This window comes from Misgurnus anguillicaudatus, chromosome 16, assembly GCF_027580225.2.
Source record: "Misgurnus anguillicaudatus chromosome 16, ASM2758022v2, whole genome shotgun sequence".
NCBI classification, from domain to species: Eukaryota; Metazoa; Chordata; class Actinopteri; order Cypriniformes; family Cobitidae; genus Misgurnus; species Misgurnus anguillicaudatus.
In genome coordinates, this window is record NC_073352.2 from 20476436 (window position 1) to 20498462 (window position 22027).

Genomic DNA, 22027 nt, shown 5'->3' on the forward strand with positions numbered 1-22027 from the left:
TATCTATCTAAAAAATATCTAATTTACACAACTTGAGGGTTTCATTTTTAGGTCAATTATCCCTTTAACTGCTTTTCATTTCAGATATCTTTGTTTTTAGTGTATTTACATGAGCGTTATTATGTTTCCAGCTTGGTGTCAGTAGTGCGAGGGCAGGTGGTGACCACAGACGGCACTCCTCTGATTGGGGTGAACGTGACTCTTCTGCATTATCCGCAACTGGGTTATACCATCACCAGACAGGATGGCATGTACGTATACATAATGTTTACACAGGCATTTACATACCCTACAGTATGTATACAAACATAATTATGCTAATACCCAAGTTAGTCAGTGAGAAGCCTTTTTGCATAGCTGATGCAAATTTGTGTACTCGCTGCTTCCCACGCACATACATATTTTCACCCCAAACCCAATGCCAATGTTTTTGTCCCTCCAAGGCGACATATGACAGTATGACCTACAGTATGATGATTTTTATGCTTCAAAAAGATTCAATTTGGATGTATCATCTCTGTATTATAGTGCTGATACACATACATGATTCAAATCTCATGGAAACTTACTTTGGAGTCCGCACGTAGGAGTTAAACTGTATTAAAGCAGTAAAACTTTAAGAGTTGAACTTTTAATTTTTGAGTTGATTCTGTGTCTTACCGACCTTCTTGTACTTCTGTAATAATCCCTTTAGTCATTATAAGTGATTACATAGACGGCAGTTAATGTGAGTCATCTACTTGGAGTCACGCATATCAGGATACAAGTTCATATATGTGTGTGTGTGTGTGCTTATATGCTTTTCACTGAGGTGTCAGCATAATCACATACTGCATATACAATTTTCTTTACTATAGGTAAATGAAAGTGAAAAAAGTTTAAGAGACAGCTATACATCTGTAAAGAAGCGGGGGTGCCGATGTTGGGGATTATCTGATATTTCCAAATCCCTCTTAAAAACCTGCACACAGGAGAGCGGGCTTCAGATAATCGTGCTTGTTCAGTGATGGTGTCTGCGTCTGGTCGCTGAGCGTGTCCGAAGGGAAGCAGAGAAAAAACAGCTTTAAGGGCTGATGGTCTGGAACGGTGGCCAACCACGGCCAGACTTAAAAGGCGACAAGCAGTTCGAATTTTAAGGAAGGGATGTGTGTGTTTGTGAGTATGGCTGCGTACGTGTGTGTGAAGATGCTGCATCGTTCATCTCTCCCCTCGAGGCCCGGGATGTGAGCCGCTCATATAGAGCACGACTTCAAAGAGACGCCCCTTCATTTCCAAATCTGTGCCTACCTCCTCACTATGCCACGCTAATTAAAACAGGTCCTGTGCTAACTTTTGCCACTTAATCTCTCACCCAAATTCCCCTTAATGTAAAACGTTACATCACATGTCTAACCTTCCCCTCATCAACTAATAGATCATCTAAGTGTACTGCTGATGCCTGCACTATTATTCAGCTCTGTTATTTTCATCAGCTATTTAAGTTGTATGCTGCTACAAACGGCTACATTTTAGCAGAGCATATGAAATTGCAGACTAACCAAAGCGTGATGAAGCTAACAAAGCATGTAATTTGTAGAAGGCCCATGAACTTGTCAGTATGATAACAGGAAATTGCAAATTACAGCTAGTCTTCATGTGCCCTCTTACAAACAATGCAAACTTTCTGGAATCCTTCGCTCATACAAATTGTGAAATAGGCTGAAAGCAAATCAATATTTACTTTATGTATTCGGCAGACAGCATATGATACAGTGCAGGATATACTCTTTTTATCACTGTTTGTCGAAATCGAACCCAATTATTTACCAGACTAAGCCACAGGGATATTCATTATTCAAATATACAGTATACCGTAGTTGAACATAACCTCAGTTGGCTTTAGTAAAATGTATTTAAAGGGGCCATGGCACAAGACTTTTTTAAGATGTAAAATAAATCTTTGGTGTCCCCAGAGTACACATGTGAAGTTTTAGCTCAAAATACCATATAGATAATTTATAATAACATGTTAAAATTGACACTTTGTGGGTGTGAGCAAAAATGTGGCGTTTTGGGTGTGTCCTTTTGACATGCAAATGAGCTGATAAAATTCAAACACTGATCGCAATGATGGTGGTTATGACATCATAAGGAGAGCCAAATTTCAATGACCAAATTTCCCGCGTGCTTGCAGAGAATGGTTTACCAAAACTAAGTTATTGGGTTGATCTTTTTCACATTTTCTATGTTGATTAGAAGCACTGGGGAACACAATTATAGCACTGGAAAAAGTCACATTTTCATGCCATGGCCCCTTTAAGTATCCTTAAAGTATTATGGTATTACCATGTTTGTGGATATGTAAAATAGGAATACCATGTTTCTTGCACAAAATACCATATTTTGTAGGTCATAGTCCCTTAGTAAGGCCATGCTTTATAGACATACATCATGGTAATCCTATGCTTCCTTGAAGCCACGATTCATAAATATGATAATCTTTCATTTCTATGGTAATACACGACTGTGGTATTTCTACCTCTAACCATATTTTTGTAAGTCAACATTGTAGTTTCATCCCACATTTTTTATTGTGTCTTCACCTGTCTGCAGGTTTGATTTATTGGTGAATGGCGGCGCTGCACTGACGTTAAGTTTCACGCGTGCTCCGTATCCCACTGTATATCGCACGGTGTGGTTGTCATGGAGAGTCTTCTATGTGATGGACATGCTGGTGATGAGAAAAGAGGAGAGGGAGACACCAAACTGCGAGTTTAACAGCCTCGACAGACCTTCACCCAAAATCACAGCGTCACCACTCTCCACCTTCTACCGCACCAGCCCCGAGGCCAGCCCCATCATTCCTGAGACACAGGTGAGTCACGCTGCATCGCATCTGAGAGTAAAATGAGTCTCGGTATGTTTTTCCTGAAAATCAAAATAAATTTGACTTGTGCCTTAAGCCCATCTGAGCTGTATAATTGAATGACACTACAAAATAGGAGAGGACTGTAATCTGGAGTCAGAAATACCAGACACATCATCACCATACAGCTATTGCTTTTGAATTAATCATGAATGTGTCTCCTATAGCTTATTCCTGGGGCACAACTTATTTATGTTAATAATATAAGGTACTTTTAAAGCTGTAAGTGTAAATCATTTGAAGAGTTTTTGAGTCTACGCACAATAAAATAGATATAAATATTACATGACTGGAAATCCTTAAACGTTTATGTAACATTTCTAGTGAATAAATTAAATGTTTTATAATAGCTTACCCATTTAACCCTTGAAACTATGGAGGACTACAAGAGTCATGCAAAATGTAATAAAGAACTTCAATATTTAATAACTACCTGGACAATAAAAATAGCAATTAATAGATTTGTTTAAAAATTCATTAATTAATCTATAAATAAATAGACAAAAAAAACATTATGTAACATTTTATTAGGCAATAAAAAATGAGATTATAAAACTAATGTAGAAATGAAATATTAATCCATTAACAAATTGTTCAAAGTAATATAACAATTTACAAAAACAACATAAAACACTCAATAAGTTCATCATTTTAAATTGCATTTATAAATTCTTAATTAAATAACTGGATTTATAAATTGAACTACAAATACAGGTTTAAATTAGGCATTTAAAAGGGCATTTCCGTTTTACATTTCTGTTTTCATTTCCCAATGGTTCTCCTTATTCTTTTCGCTGTTCGATTTGCTTTTCGTTTTAGCCTCTCTATTTAGCTTTTCCGTGACTCTTTGGGTCCTTGCAAATGGTCAAATGAGAAATGCAAATTAGCTATGGCCAGGTGGATGTAACAAGCTCGCTGATTGGCTCTGATTGTACGTCATGCGCAGATTTATAGATATCGGATGAGAACCCAAAGAGTCACGGAAAAGCCAAATAGAGAGGCCAAATCGAATAGCGAAAAGAACAAGGAGAACCATCGGGAAATGAAAACAGAAATGCCCTTTTAAATGCCTAATTTAAACCTGTATTTGTAGTTCAATTTATAAATCCAGCTATTCTCTTTTTAAATTTCTTTTTGAAATACATTTTGAAATTCCATTATTTAATTAAGAATTTATAAATGGAATTTAAAATGATGAACTTATTGAGTGTTTTATGTTGTTTTTGTAAATTGTTATATTACTTTGAACTATTTATTAATTGATTAATATTTCATTTCTACGTTATCATCTCACTTTTCACTGCCCAACAAAATGTTACATAATGATTTTTTTGTAACTTTGTCTATTTATTTATAGATCAATTAATAAAATTTTAAACAAATCTATTAATTGCTATTTTTATTGTCCAGGGCTGGGTTTCCCGATAACGATTGAACTTAGCTCTTAAGAGCGCTTTCTACGAGCTACTTAACGAACATTCGTTGTTCATTTACGTGCGTTTCCAAAAGATGCACATGAAACGATCGCTCGCAGCTGGGTTTTAAGTGCTACTTACGAGTCGCTATCCATTTGTCAAGTGCTGAAATGTCACCAATAGAATGACTCGTAGTTGTAGCAGAAGCTTCACTGCATGAAAAGAGGTGTATCCGTACTAGGAAACTCCTGTAAACACCACTGATTTTCGGAAGTATCTACTAGTTCCACTGAGGGTAAACTACTAATTCCACCAAGTTAGGAAACTCCCGTAATGATACCAATTCGGATGTATCTTGCTGAGGGGATATCCCCGTGGAATATGCAGCCATTTGTTGCCATGGCAAGTAATCCCATTGAAGATTTTGGCAGGGGCCACTTTCACACCTACAGAGGTACTGGAATTTCACACCTTTGCACAATTCTAGTGTCCCCATTGGTGTTTAATCTCAACACTGATTGGTTGCTTTTAAAACCCCCTCCCAAAACTCTGACAACTATTGGGACACAACTTTAAAACTTTCCAGTTGAGATGATTTGATTGGTTACACTTTGTTTTAAGCCCAACCCAAGCCCTCATAGCTTAGTGACTTGATTGGTTATTTGCCTGCTATGCAGATAGACTACAACACCCCCCCCCCCCCACTATATACTACTATACATCCCCAAAACCCTTTAAAAAAATAAAAACTTCAATTGAGTTTGAAACGTTTATTTAAAAAAACCTGAACAATCCACAATTGTCACAATCACAAAATAATATAATACACAAATATTAAAAGTTGCATACATAAACAATACCATTTAAACTCATAAATATACAGACAGAGAAAGCAATATTAGAGTAAAATAAAACAAAATAAAAGCAACAATGAAAACTACATTCAAAGTAGTACAATGTAATGTAGCAGGGGCGGCTCGTGACTCCTCATCCGAGGGTTGCAAATTCAAAATAAGTGTTCGGAGTGTCATGTGTGTTGCTTGTGTTTTTAAAATATGTGTTTGTTGCTTCATGTAAACCACGTGCATCACGTGTTTAGTCAAACACGTGATGCACATACACGCACTCGACACGCAAAACACAGATGAAAAACAGCAAACATATTACATTAAAATATATTATGACTCCAAGCTTCTTTACAATTAGCATCTAGGTTCTCTCAAAGTGAAGCTGGCTTTGTTACAAATCAATATAAAGCTATTAAAACCGTCTTGAAAAATAAGCAGCATCTACCAGCACTAAAGCAATGAGCTTTTAAACAACAAAAGATCGTCTGCGTATCATTTAAAATAGCAGAGAGACACTTGCTAGCTGCTAACATTTCCAACACACAAGTTACTGTTGTTTTGTTTGTTTTATGCAAAGAATGTCTCATCTTGGCTTCTTTAAAGTTTTGTTTTTAAAAATTTAAACATCGAATTGATTCTTTTAACAGCCCGGTTTGAATGTTACTTCGCGTATTTTTAACCTCATGTTTTCCGCTGTGTACCATGTATACCCTTAATGTTTTGCTGTTTGTGCTTTAAATTCAAACAGTTCTAGTATAAAGACAAAAACGAATCATAGTAAATAACATAATATGAACAAATAGGCATCCGATCAGCGCGATGCAGACAAACTAATTAAATCAAACTTACCTTACTGTTGATGTGCAAGCAAACAAAGACACCATCCAGGCTGTAACGGTTCGCGATTTTGAATTTTCCCGTCAAGCCCATAGGTCAAGCAGTCGCACCTGAAGGGTGGGGCAGATGAGTGGGTGCAGCTGCATTCTGGGAAATGTAGTCCTTTTCTTTGGCGTTGTCACTGCTGTAGCATATGCTGCTGTAGATGTAAACTACGATTTCCAAGGTGCATTGGATGCACTACAATCATTTCAGCCCAAGTTTGATTGATCCTCTGCTCGCACTTTATTATATACTTTTATATAATCCGCGTTTTCACACTATGCATTGTTCTTTATACTTGGTCATTAATAAAAAATAAAGAATATTTCTATAAAGTTTATAACGTTGACAAAACATGTTTAGTTGACAAACATGTTAACAGTTATTTTGAATGATGCTCAGATTTTCTTAAATATAAAATCTTTGTGAATCAGCACTTTCTTGATGAAATACAAAACTCTTTAAACATGCCTCAGGAATTATCTGTGGGTTTAGTGGATTACCTGCTCATCATTGGAAACATTGAACGTATACCTAAATGAATTCTTACTTAAATATAAGTAAATATAAACTAATGCTGAGTTAAGACATGTAACTTACTGAACTTACTTAATTACAACATGAACTCAAATTAATTTATTGTAAATGAATGCATTAACTAACAATGAAAAACATGTCATGTTAATGATGACTCTTCATTAGTTTATGATAGTATATGCCTTAACTCAGCATTAGTTCATGTTAAAGTAAAAATACATGTGTCTTTTATCACTGTGATATATGGACCCTTATTATATTATAAAGTCCCCATCTCTTTTATTTAAATTGATTGATTGAAGACAAACATGATAATATGTGGTCTGACTTTGTACAAGCATGCATTATCATATGCTAACAGTTACCTCCTTAGATAGACTACACATTGATTGGTGCCCGAACATTTTCCTTACAAGGGCCAAACCTGACTGAGGGCCGTGGGCCAAAAGTAAATGGTGTTGTGTTATATTAAAATTAAAGTTGCTCTGATAACCCCAAGGCCGCCTTAATGCACGGGCTTACCTGGGCTGAAGCCCAGGGGCCTCCCAAGTTCAAGGGCCTCCCAAGTTTGCGTTCATGACGAGCTGAAAATGTCATATTGTTTTGTAACTTGTCGGGTTTTCTGTCAATCACTCTAATTGCACGTTACATGGCTGCTGATTGGTCCGTTGTAACTTAACATGAAATAAAATGTCAGACGTAACATATTTTTTATTCCGCGTAATGTAATTAAGTGCGCGTTGTCAATTTGACATTCCTGCACGTTAGACTGAGTGTGACAGAGAAACGGGAAATAATCCACCAACAAATGAAAGAGTAATTTCTGAAATTTCAAAATAAGCACTAGTGAGGTGCAGGTCTCTCTCTCTTTCGTGCGCGCGCTCGCTCGCTCGTTCGCTCTCTGTGCTCGTTCAGCTGAGTCTCTGGCATGCAGAAGTCTCTCCAAACGTGCACAAGAAACTGGAGTTCCCGCACATAATGCTGTTAGTTGTTATAAAGTTTAAGTTTACTCGCGTTTATATCAGTGACGCGTGCGCAGCTGCAGCGATGTAGTTTGACGCGACGTCAGCTCACAGTACACACATCTGTTGGTAGAAAGACGAGAAAGAGACGCAACGTTAAAGGTGCAAGTCTAAGAAAGTAAAGAGCGACAAAACCATCTCAAATGATCATCCCCTGATAGCACCATTATAATCTCATTATCTAAAGATCTTATATACAGGTATGTTCCCTGTCTGTCTTGTGCATATTCATACTTGGTCGTTTTACATGCTTATGTATGCATAAATACTAAATACAATGCATACTATATCTTCAGTAGCCTACAAAATAAATAACTGATAAAAAACAAGATTCTGTCTATAAAGACTTATCTTTTGTTATCATTAATGCATTTAACAAGATTCTGTCTATAAAGACTTATCTTTTGTTATCATTAATGCATTTTCACTTTAAAACTAAATTTTTAAAATTGTGGTGAGCATTTAGTTAGTGAGTGGCAATTTTCTGCAAATTATATTCCAAAAACTATATAAACATAAAGCTTATATACATATAAACTTTCACACATTTTGGTTTTATTATCACCACAAGTTGCTGTGTGTGGTTGTTAAATAAAGTGTCTTGTGTTTATGCTCAAGTGGACTCAGTGATATGTTAATAACAATATTATGGTGTCTTCTGGCTCAAAGAGGGAAAACTCACTGTTGTATGTCTACTAGTGCATTTTGTGATGTAGATTACCTAGATATTACACTTAAAAAAAGAGACTATAAATCGAGGGGAAGGGGGGCCTACAAAACCTCTTAGCCCCCGGGCCTCACATTAGGTTAAGGCGGCCCTGGATAACCCCTAATTTATAATTTTCTAATATTTAAAAAATAAATAAGCAAACATTACTTTGTTTATGCATAACTAATGCAGTTTTATTTTCCAAGGCTTTTTGTAAAAAAAAAGAAATAATTTTGCCAATAAATTTTAAATATCCTTTTCTCTGTGTGCCACTGCCAAAACCTCTTCATTTTTAGCCTGTAGTACCCGAGTTCATTAAGTTTTGTGTTGCATTTTATACACCTTAAAGTATGCATGAAACATAAAAAATTCACTTTAATCCCTTGCATTTAATATTAATTTACATTTTTGTAATGTAAAAATACAACAAAAAATTATACATTTTAGAAAATGTTTAATTAAAAATATGAACATCTGCGTCAAGACTTTTGTTTTCTTTTTCCTTATCTCACGTGGCATGATGGGCCAAATTAAAGATCTATTGTGGGCCAACTTTGGGCACCTCTGGATTAGAAGTACAGTAGCAGACAGGTATCTGCAGATATGTTTACCCAAGTTTGTCAGTCAGTATCACCCAACATGTTTTGCATTCACATGTGAAAGACTGTCTTTTAGATTATGGACCTGTCTATTGATATTTTTGTTTCTATTTTAAAAGATTTAATGAAATGTTAGGGTAGAATTATAATAACAATAGAAACAGTGAACTTCAAATCATGAGAGATCAGCAAAATCAAGCAGCTTAACATTTCAATTTATCAACATCCTAGCTAGCAAAAATGTGTTACATGATGTCATTTGAACGGCTTCTTTTAAACGATGTATGCAGCATTGAGAGAAACGTGCACAATATTCTGACCTAGGGCAGTTCAAGACATGTTTTCAAAGTGTTGGAAATAAATATTCTGAAATAACATTTGTTGCATTTCTCTTGAGTCAGAGACATAATTGTCACACATTAAAATTGTAATTGTGTCCATTGAATTTTAGTTATTTTGAAGGATACTAAGTTTCTTAAATAGACTAATTAAATTATATTAATAATAAACGTATTTAGAAAACAGTTTTTATGTACCACAATACTGTATGTGCTGTCTTAAAGAGACATGGTTAACCCCCCACCCCACCCCACTCAGCTCTGAAAACAAAGAAGACACCTCTACCTGTGGGTCATTAACATATAAAAAGCCCTTCACACCTCACACCCACCTCTCCTCACAACCAGCTGTAAGGATTCCTGGAAACTTCCACCAGTTCCTATATACATCCACAAACGTAAAGTTTCTGGATGTTTCACAAGTTTACTTTGGTGTATTACCTTTCCAAGCACTCTGCCTCAAAAATCTGGCAAACCTAAAGTTTAGCAGGGATTTTCCATCCCGTATTTGTCCGTCTACAGCTCTTTTCATGCAGTGCTTGTTTAGGCTAATGATCTTCAGCCGATGTGCACTAATATTTTAATAATATATTTTCATTATTGTTCAATGACTTTTTAAATGTTTTAATAATTTATTAAATATTATTTTCCGTATTTAGTTAGGACTCGTCCCACTGCGAAATGCCTTCTGCGTTTCTATTATAGTTTAGATTATTATTATTATTTGTTGTTTATTATCTATGTTTATTTATTATTATGGATTATTGCATTGTACCGTAAATATTTATTTGGTTTCTTTAATTAGATGCCATTTCCCTTCAAAACAATGTTTAGATTAATTATACTGTAGCAGCAATCGGTATGAACCATTTATCAATTTGCTAGTACCAACTTTTACCAAAATACAAAAAACTTTTACCAACTTGTACAAAATACGTTTTCCTTCTTTATTAATTTATGTTAAGTTATTTAAATCTGATTTCTCATTTGAATTTTAAATATATTATATTATATATTTAATATAAAATAAACAAAGAACCCAATAAATAAATAAACATTTAAAACATTACATTTTTGTCATTGCAGGAGTGCAATTTGCTGGTTGTCCTGCAGGTGACCTTGTAACTCTGTTGTCTTACGATGCACTTATGAATGAACGATTACTGCAGAGCACTCGTAGATCTACGATGATTTTCAAGTGCAACTTAAGTCACGAAGCTTTTGGGAAACAGCCCGTAATTCTAAGATGATTCGTACGATCATTTTTACGATCTACTTAGCCTTGCGATGCTTTTGGGAAACCCGGCCCAGGTAGTTATTAAATATTGAAGTTATTTATTACATTTTGCATGACTCTTGTGGTCCTCCATATGAAACACTTGTAAAAACTCTATATTCAAAACAAAAATGTACATTATAGAGATTTTACAGTCTTTGTATTTCTGCTATTCTGACATCCCACTCTTAATAATGAATTAATTACATTTCAATTTGACAAATGTTACAGCTTATAATAAAAATGATAATAAGAAATTAAATACCAGTGCTCAATGCTAGGTATTCCAAAACTATCAAATTTTCTCCACCTCTACTCGAAACAAGAAAAATTATACTCCAGGCTATTAACTTTCTCTCTCCTGCACACATTTTAATCATAGGTTCTTCATGAGCAGACAGCAATTCCTGGAAGTGATTTAGGTTTAGTCTACTTAAGTTCACGTGCCTCAGCATACAAACCCGTTCTGAAGGTCATCATGACCCAGTCCAGCGTGCCCTTCGGCTTGGCTAAAGTCCACCTTTTGGTTGCTGTGGAGGGTAGAATGTTTCAGAAGCAGTTCCCGGCTTCACCACGGCTCTCCTACGGCTTTATCTGGGACAAGACGGATGCTTACAGCCAGAGAGTCTATGGACTGGCGAAGGCTGTAGGTAAGTAGTGGAACAATGAGAGGAATCTATATAAAGCTTCATATGTATGAATATATTATTAACTTGGACTGATTCTAACCGAGGGACAATTAATCTTTTTCCAGCCAGAAAGTGAATTTTTCCACAAAAGATAGTAAAGGTTCAAGTGCTTACGCACTATAAAGGCTCATTTTATTTTGAACTCAATATTTTAGGAATTTATAAGTTGTTTTTAATGGAAATTAGGTCAGAGAACTCAGGACAATTATCCGGTTTCCTTTTATAGCTGGAACAAAATGTATGACCTTGCTGAAAATAAGCGCAGTTCGAAAGCTAATCTCAATATGTAGCATATGCTTAATTGTTTTCCATCTTTCAATTGAACCATATTTTGCAAAACTGACAGAGGGTTGCATTCAAGCAATAAATAAAATCTCTAAGCAGCTCCACTTTTCTAGTCCATCTTCATATTCCTGACTGCTCTTTGCATGTATAATTAGACTGCAAATGAACCGCGGTGAGAAACATCAGCCTTCAGAAGGTTACAGACCCATTTGGAATATGTTGCTGCTGTATGACTGGACTCATTGAAATCATATGGATTGCAAAAATATATCTTCCCTAACGATGCTGTAGCTGACATAGTTACTGCACCAGTTTCCCATTGAATTGAAGGCCGGACAAGATTAATTATACTTTTTGTCAATGGCGCATATACAGTGAAGACGAAATGTCACATATGGTGTTTAAAAATGTACAGAATATGCTTGCCCTGAAACCTTAAGAAATCTTAAAATATAGTGTGAAGCGTGAAGACATTTCCAGGTACAGTAGGTTGAACAAATGCCATTTATGGATAATTTATAGCTTTCGTCTGATTTTTATGCCACAGTATCCGTTGGCTTCGAGTATGAATCATGTCTGAATGTGATCCTGTGGGAAAAGAGGACAGCCACACTGCAGGGATATGAGTTGGAGGCCTCCAACCTAGGCGGCTGGACCCTGGATAAGCACCACGTTTTGGATGTGTCGAATGGTGAGAATGGCTTATTATTCCCTGTGAGGTGTTTTTGAGCGCTACGTCCCTTTGCCAACTCAGGGGTCAGTGCCTCTACCTGGACTCGTACCCCATAAATATTCATCTTAACATGAAATATGGTTCATTGGCTCATTTGCACATAATAAAGCAGAGTTTGAAAGGGCTAATCGCTCACGGTGATGACAGATTAAATCGGAATCATTAACACAGCGTGCCAAAGTCAGAGCCGAGCTCTCTTACATTATGGGGGGACATGATTTGCCTGAATGATCTTTATCCAGTTTTCAGGCAGAGAATGCATACTTATAGCTTAATTCAATAAAAGTGCCATTAAAACGCAACTGTGAATATGGAAATGTGGCATTATTCCACCAGACGACTCCTGTTCCTTTGTCTTCGTAATGAAACGGGGTGACAGGGAAGCCCATTCCTTCGGCTTAAATCTTCACATTCACTTACATAATGGCATCTTTTTATTGTTTGTAAATGATGTGCACATTTTGAATCAGATCCAGTAGTCTTTTTTGCAAGTCTGCTCTGCAATACATCCTACAGACATAAGATTAGGCCGACACTATTCAGGTGCTGTTGTTTTTAAAGTCTATTGACTCTTGAGTTAGTTAATGTGACATCATCTGATTTTGCCTTTCAAAGGATCTCAATGCTTTATAAAGCATTAAAGGGTTTTCTTGATTGCAACGTAAATGCCAGTTGGCCTTTTGGGATTTCACGCTTCTTAATCCGACAACATTCTGACACGGCCATGGTTCTTATTTTCACACCTCTACACCGTTTATCTCTGAGCTCTATTCCTGGCCATTATAGTTGATATTTTCATTACACCTCCAGCACTAGAATGGATTAAACCAGTTGCAGATTTTCAGAGATATAGAGGATTATATCATCTTATTTATGGCAATGCTTTGATGTATCATTTAGTAGTTTTGATTATCATCTGTTAATAGTGCATGTAATTGTTTTGACAAAAATAATAGAATGCAGCAGAGGTCGGATATCATATTCATATTTAATTCTGAATGGTAATTTTCTACACTTTCATTACATATTAATAGACTTTATATTTTTAGGATATTTATACTGCTCATGTTTTTTGTTGACTTTGTATTGAAGATTAACTGCATTGTGTTTCCAGTTTTGTGAACTAAATCTGTCAAAAGCCTCACAGACACAGTAAAAACCGATGAAACAAAAAAGCCGGACGAGAAGAACCGCATGTTCTGATGGAGAGTGCTAAGACGTAAAGCACCTGCCCTAAAGCTTTCAGTGCTGTTAAATATAAATCCATATAATGTTTTTTTAGCTGTAAGTTTGTGGTTAGGTGAATTTTACATTGGATGAGTTAAACCTGAGAAAAAATAGCTCTGTAAGGGTTTCACACTACACTCTTATTGGAGTGTATTTTTCAATATTTTACTATGTTCTTACCTCAACTTAGACGAATTAATACAAACCTAGATTTTTTCAATGCATGCACTTTTAATCGTTTTACAGCACGTTGTGAATGTGTTAGCATTTAGTCCCATTAATTCCTATGGCTCCAAACAGGGATGAATTTAGAAGCCACCAAACACTTCCATGTTTTCCCTATTTAAAGACTGTTACATGAGTAGTTACATGAGTAAGTATGGTGGCACAAATGAAAACTTTTTTGGAGCCATAGGAATGAATGGGGCTAGGCTAAATGCTAACACATTCACAAAGCGCTGTACAAAGATTAAAAGTGCATGCATTGAAAAAAGACAGGGATGTATTAATTAGTTCTAAGTTGAGGTAAGAACATAGTAAAATATTGAAAACGGTGGTGTTTTCCTTTAAAAATAAGTTGCTTCACGATGCCATTGAAGAACATTTTCTGTCTAAATGGTTCTTTAAATAGGCGGTGAATTTGTTGATTTTATTGTTTTATACTGTTGTCTGATGTCTACTTATGATGTTCGTGTGGTTTTTACATTCAAAAACATCAAAAGCAATAAGTAATAGGCTATTTTGTAATATGGATTAGTGGCTCTCTGGAGAAATGGTTCAGTTGAAGGGGCGGGCCGCATTGAAGACCTGGACGTAAACGGCCACTTATATGATTGGACAGCTTCATTCCCGTCATTACATGTGGGGAAATGTTTTAAAAACATTAATGTGTAAAAATTGCAGCCGAACACACATGTTTGGACCACAAAAGATTCTGGGTGCTAAAGATGAAACACATAAATGACAGGGGTGTGAAGAGACACTTAATCCACGAGACGAGACACGAGATTGGGTTCACGAGACGAGACGATATTTTTACACTTTTTAAGAAATCCTCAATGATAAATTAAATTAATAAGAAACTGAAATCACGTTATTTTTAAAAGTTTTTAACTACATTACATTATCATCATTATAAAGTTTACTATTTATTTAGTTAATCGCAAATTGTTGTAGCTAATATGCTCACGACTTGCGAATGTAAGTCTTATTACTAAATTTGTATATTTCTATCGTTATATTACATTCGTATTGTTAAGTGTTGTACCTTTATTAATCGTTTAATGTTTTTAGTAAATTAAAACAGTCAAACATACGTGTTTATACACGGATGTTACAACAGACATCAAGCGATCTCTTCTAACAAAGCAATAGTGAAACGCAGTAACTTAAATAAAGTAAAATCTTTTACTTACTGCTGTGCCATTTTTGTCAGATCCAGTATTAGTGGTGCTTTTAATCACAGTGTCTCTTCAAATCCAGCATCGACTTCTTTACAAATGAATCCGCAGTACACAAAGTAAACAAACACTTCCCACACGAGCTGAAACTTTAACCAAGCATTCCTAATGTTATGTTCCGGGCCTCCGAATTAAAGTATTAAGCTTCATACAACGACTGACGTTTGACATTACAACACAGCGAGAGCGCTCTCGCTGTAGTGTGATGTCAGTGACACGCGTCAAAGTCTGCCCATGCGATGACCAATCACAGCAGGCAGAGTTGCACTTCACATAAGCTAAAGAGCGCAAAGCCTTTTAGACTGAGACGATGTGCGAGATAATGTAAGTAAACATTGCATATTATACAGCTATTTTATGATAAAAATGTTAAACGACTGACTTAATAATCAGGGAATGCAAACTAATAAAGTTTTCTTTACATGGTTTTCTTGGAAGCCTTCAGTAAATTCACATTTATAACTTTATTTTGTTTTTACTGATACAGACGAAAATAAAAAGACTGCTTCAAACAAAGCTCAGATTTGAAAAGAGAAAAGATACAGGGCAAGAGAAGGACACTGGGGAAAAAGAAAGAGAGAAGATGATGAGATAAGACAGAAAGAGCAGGTAGCCCACTGTGCTCAGGATAGAAAAAGCATTAGCCTACAATATATTCATAATTGCTACACATACTGTATACGTGACTCTTGTCTCTGAAATCCAGGCTAAAGTCTAATATAATCTATAATCTTATATTGAGATTAGGAGCATCAAATTTTGATTTTACTCATTGATTTTAAAATAAAAGTCTCTCCGAATTTTTTTATTTAAAAGTCATTTTGGTTACATTTGGCAATCTTTAAAGACATGTTTACTGATTGTTGAGACACTGCATGGTAGGGCTGCACGATAAATTGCATGCGATACCACACGCATCACGTCAGTAATGCCGGTTCCTTGATTAGTATTATAAAACGGGCAGTTCTGGTTCTTCATTCTGATTGGTTGAAACGCGTTCTAAGCCGTGATAAAATACACCGGTAACCTCACGGTTCAGACCACATTACATAATTATCACTGCGCCACTGTTGCTGCGTACTGATTTATGAGAATAAACACAACAGTCTTTAATCATATTTTTTATTTGTCTACAATTGCACAATTAATGGCGATATCCAAATAAATGTCAATAAATACTGTTGAGTCATCTCGTCAATAAAGAGAAAACGTTGTCTGAGGAGTTTATAACTGAAGTTCATACGCCCGCTATTATCCACTGGGTGGCGATCTTTCCCAACTTAAACACTGACGCATTCACTGAAAACACCGTGTAGTACTGTTCATGGCTGAATCTGATGATTTCTTACTAAAGTTCTTCACAAAAATGGAATTATCTCCGCTTTTAGCTGAAAATTTGAGAGGTGATTACTGATAAGAGAACAAATTAAGGTAGGATGAAACTTTTTGTTGTTGTTGTTTGAAAGCGGATGGTCTGTTCTTTCATTTTATATTTATGTTTATTTAAAGAAGATATTTTTTCTGTAAGGCATTAAACTAAAACCGGGTGGCAACTTAAAAAAAAAAACGCTGACGGGGAAAGAGTTCAGCATGCTTACAAGCATATTTGATCATCACTTCAACAGTACAATATAAATGTTAATGTATAAATTAGATGAATGGTGATTTATAAAATAAACACCACCGTCTTTAATCATATTTTCATTGTATCTTTGCTGCGTCTGTGTTGTTTGTGAACTGCGCTCTGTTTCAGTCACACTTGATTCTGAGGAACTACTTTGTTTGGCGGATGAGTAATATTTATGCTAATATAATTACAACTTATTTGTGTTTATTTTATAAAATCCCGCTAACTTTATGCATATGAAGTAACCGTTTTATAAACGCAATAAACCCCTCGAAGCGTTGGGTTACCAGTGCATTTTATAACAGCTAAGGGGGTTTAGGCACTCCGCTTCGCGTCGTGCCTAACAACGCCCCTTAGCTGTTATAAAATGCACTGGTAACCCACTGCTTCTTGGGGTTTATTGCTTTATTAAATCGCCATCAGCTGCTTTCAGATGCCGCGACATTAACTGCACAGAGCCGTAGTTCTCTGACAAGCTGTGCCATATCGCATACATATCGCAGGCGATACGTCCACGATAATTAATGCGAAATTGCCCCGATTGTCAGTGAACTACGGCTCTGTGTAGTTAAAGCTGCTCCATCTGAAAACAGCTGATGGCGATTTAATACTAATCAAGGAACCGGCATTACTACGTGATGCGCGTGACAAACGCATGCGATTTATCGTGCACCCCTACTGCATGGTTTGCTTTTGCCCCTGGCCCACACGTGTGTCAGGCGAAGCTGGTTGTTGTGTTTGGATTCGGGGAGGTGCTTCAATTCTACTCTGACGTCATATTTCTCTGAATTCCACACTCGGCTATAATACTTGCTTGGTGCCAAACACTGTTCTATTTCAGTAGCACGGACATTTTCAGTTCTGAAACTTGCAGGATATTCAAGTATGATGACCTCTTATATAACATATTATCAAGTTAAAATTGAGTATTTGATTCACTGTTCCTTAAAAGCACTTTTAACATCCAAAAAAACCTTTCCATTTCTCAAAAGGTTATAGGTGAAAAGGGTTCTTCAGATTATAAAAATGTATAAAATAAACTTGACTTTAAAGGTTCTTTGTGTAACCAAAGAGGTTCTTCTATGGCATCGCTGTGAAGAACCTTTAAAGCACCTTTATTTGTAAAAGTGTAGCAGTTTTAGTTCACCTGGGTTCAGTTGCAGCACAGGTACATTTAGATGATGTGAGACAGTTGTTCAAACCTGGGTGCAAGTTGTACCCGAGTCAATCTAAAAAGCGTTGTCTGGGTTACGGTTGGTGTGAACTCCAGTACTCCAGTTCTTTGCTGATATGAAAGCAGTGGTACTACACAAGTAAACTGCTGAAACATTCCTTCTAATCTTTTTAGAAAGTAACACTGACTGTACAAAATACTTTGTATTCATTTTGATATACGTTTGCTCATTTGTGGGTGTCTGTGCATGCTCATTTACCTTAGTGACAAGCGGGACTGACGCACTGCAAGCAGAGAGATCATTTCTGCTTGCCTTCGCAGAAAATAACTTCTGCGGGCAGTCTGCTTTTTTAAAGCAATTTTTGTACTTTTGTGGCAGACAGATACAAGTGGTTTCTTTATTTATTCTTTGAAAAACAATAAACCATTTGGAATTGGAAAACCAAAGGACCAAATAAAGAACAACAAAATTGATGTGAACTATAATGTACATTTTGGCCCTTCTCCTAACAACATAGGGACACGGCTGTAACTTGATGACATCACAGATCAATTACAAATAATTTAATGTGAACAGAGACCAGCGGGGGAAGAGAGCACCTGGACCTGGTAATCGAACCAAGTGTAAAAGCACCCTCAGTATTTATCTGATAATCTACATCGACTTCATCGGTTTACTCTTGAGGAAAATTGCTCTTAAATCTGACTCCTCTGGTCAAGCGGAATTATATAAATTAGATGGAATACTTTTGGGCATGTTAACTTCTTTACGAGTAATGCATTTTTGTAAATTATTGGGGAGTGCACTGGAAGTAAAGATGGAGATATATTCTGTTTGGAAAAACATCACAAATGTAATCAATTTGAACTTTAATTTATGAACTCCATTTGTCCCACTGGCTCGTAATGATGTGTCATTCATATGTCCTCATGCACTTTTAAACTTACATACAGCCTCATATCAGCTGTCAACAGCACTGAAGACTTTGTGTATGTCACTGTGTTTTTACTCCCACCGCCTGGCTTTTATCTGTCCCTATAACACAACCATACTCTTGGGACTTTTTAAATATTAATCTCACTCTCTTACATAAGTGTCTGTATAAAACTTTTTAGAGGAGAAAGTTTTCAATATGGCGAGTACTTTGAAGCATCTTTAGAAATTCTCCGAAACACCTGGATGGTTGGATATGCAGCTTGTTTGCTTGACATTTACCACATAGTGCTATTTACCTCATTGCTATTTGATCGGCATATTTGCTCAGTGAATAATCAATAATCATAAGCATTGCATTACCATAGATGACATTAAAGGGAATTTACATTTCTGGAATTTGTTGTACTTTATATGCTTTGAGTACAAATACCTGATAATAACTAATCTTAATTGACTCCATACCAAGTGACAGGTTTTTTGACCAGTTACCAACAACAGCATGTAATTAAATAAGTATGAAGTTATACACTTTTTATGCAATTATTTTGTAACTGTCCTTGTTTTGATCATTACTATAGCTCACCTGAGTTATGAATGCTTATGACTTTTTCAAAACCCTTAATTTAAAGCATTACATTTTCGCACAAATCATGCAGCTTATTGAAAATAGGTGCTTTCACATTTCTAACCAACTTACATGTATAGGCTATCAGGGTTTCCCGCAAATTTGTTAGTTAAGGTGGTGGGGTTGGGTGGGTGTCCTTTTCCAGGGGGCGTGGCAATCAAAGGGGTGGGGCGTACGCATCATGATAATAATTAAAAACACTTAAATAAAACATAAATTTAACGAAACTATGACAGAAAATGAACACATACTAGATTTATAATGAATTAAATGTTTTCATCCTCTAACAGGAATAGCTGCGTGATGAAGTGAAACTAAAGGGTTAAAGGACAAGTTTGGTGTTTTACACTTAAAGCCCTGTTTTCGGATTGTTTGTGATGAGGTGGAACGGTTTTGACTGGGATTTCGACATTTGCGGCTGCCCCGAGACTTTTTGGGTGTTTGTGTTTCAGTTCCTACCTCTGCGGTGGGTTTGGTGGTGCACTGGAACAATCCTTTTTGGAATGCATTGAACTTTCGTTTACAAAGACGTGGTCAGGGGTGTTCAATGATATGCTCACACAAAAATCGCGTTAAAAGATGCTTTCCAACAGCTGTTTTAGCATTCGTTGTTAACTTGTGGACCTATTTTTCCAAACGTCCCACACCCGTACATTCTTCCGCTTAGAGCTTGAATAATAGACACTCCAGCCCAGTTGGTGGCGCTAATCCGCCATTGCCAATTGCAAGAATAGAAACAAAGTTCCCGGCGCGGAGTAATACCGTACCTCACAGCACAACTAATACAAGTCAATAGAGTTGGCAAAACTACGATAAAACCTGTTGGAATGCGTATTTTGCAGCGATTTTTGTGTGAGCATACCAGTGAACACCCCTGACCACTCGGTGAGTTCACGTCTTTGTAAACGAAAGTTTAATGCATTTTAGGAAGGATTGTTCCAGTGCACCATTAAACCCATTGTAAAGGTAGGAGCTGAAACACAAACACCCAAAAATTCTCTGGGCAGCCGCATATGTCGAAATTTCAGTCAAAACCATTCTATTTCATCATAAACAATCTGAAAACAGGGCTTTAAGTGTAAAATACCCAACTTGTCCTTTAATAAACAAACCAAAGCAGATGTTGTAGAACGTCTGGCGAACGATGATAGATAGCGCATTTTTTTTAAATAACGTGAGCCATAGCGCTCAACAATTATATCTAATCAACAGGCACTTGAAACCTAGCTAGCAGGTTGCTCAAATAACAAAATCACCAGCTAACTTACTTTAACTTTGCAAGAACTATAGACTAATACAATAACAGGCTTAAATAAACCAAAATATAAGTCCACTTACAGCTCTCACGGACACGTGTTTTATCAACTGGCTATCCTCCAGACATGACGGACCACGTCTTTATCTCATTTCGCCCGTGCCCGCTCACGGTGTGAAACCCGTCCACGCTTTTCTTGACGGCCTTTTGTGCAACGACATTTAATTTTTTTTTTGACGACCTAGTTAAAGTCACCATGAAACGGAAGTAGCGATTGCCTTATTTTCCCCGTGGTGACGTATATCAGAATGAAACGGCTTTTGAGATGAAATAAGGCAGGGCTGAATTTGAATTTGTCCATCGAGATCTGATTGGATCGTTTGAAGTTGGGTCGTGTTGCTAATTGCTAATCGCTGCGATCTTCTCCCGGACCCCGCCCACCTGCCATACTTATGACCGGAAGTGAAGAGAGATCGTTTTGAGGAGGGGAGGAGATTTGGATTTTTGATTAAAGATTATGAGCACACACATTTTTTAAAATAATGAAGCTCATATAAAATATATATATAGTTTTTCATTTCAATTTCATTGCGACTTTAAGGCGGTAGGGTTTCCCAGCTTAGGCGGGCCGCCCGAACTGCAAAGTGCTGCAGGAAACCCTGGCTATCTAGCGACCAGAATATCATAAAACAACTACTGGCCAGTACATCTACCTCACACCAACACTCCAGGATCATGGTGGTGATGTAAGCATATTGGTTTGTAATATTAAGAAATATAGACTTATTATTTTTTCAATAGCAAGAACACCAATTTAAACTTTCCTGCATGGACAGGATTCTTAAAACATAGCAGAAAGGGTGCATTCTTTTTTTCCTTGTATTTGAACAGCAGCTCATTGTGTACATAATGAGATCAGAGCAATGCAACACAGCAATCAGGCAATTGAGAAAAGTGTCATTGGTTTGTCTTGTCATCAAGGTCAATGGCTTTGTGGAGTCACACTTAAAAGCAACCCAGACCAATTCCTCTTCCTTAACAGAACATTGTAGAGTTTTGAATGAGAAAAGAGGCTTGTATAGGGCCGGACATTCACAAGATCCCTTCTGACCATGTCTTCATTCTCAATCAATTAATCAATGGCAGAGCCTAATCAAGCAGGAACAAATTGCCATGCACCCTGCTTAGTCGCACACGGAAGACATTAGCCATAATTCACACACGTTTCAGAATGCCAGAGGGTTTTGGGTCATTTAAACACCTTGCGAATTAGCGTCTGGTATCAGCCGATGACAGTATTGCATATTTGCAGCTGAAATGAAAGTTATCACACTAAAGAGGAGTGCTCGGTGAAGCTTGGCACAGGATGCACTTGATTAGTTTCTACAGTGACGGCCAGGATTCATACTATAGCGGTACATGCCTGCCACAACATCAAGCGAAAAACACAGGCTGTTATCCAGTCTCTGAATAGACCACGCTTTTGC

General features: G+C 36.7%; 1 protein-coding gene across 6 annotated transcripts in view; it reads left to right on the forward strand.

The window, feature by feature from the left end:
- LOC129422919 (teneurin-3) overlaps window positions 1-22027 on the forward strand; it is a 148377-nt gene that overhangs the window by 104245 nt on the left and 22105 nt on the right. For all 6 annotated transcript variants that reach the window (XM_073854329.1, XM_073854328.1, XM_073854330.1 and 3 more), the window contains 4 exons: window positions 132-251; window positions 2593-2854; window positions 10911-11178; window positions 12050-12193. In XM_073854329.1, coding sequence (XP_073710430.1) covers window positions 132-251; window positions 2593-2854; window positions 10911-11178; window positions 12050-12193 — 794 coding nt within the window. The remainder of the gene's footprint in view (window positions 1-131; window positions 252-2592; window positions 2855-10910; window positions 11179-12049; window positions 12194-22027) is intronic.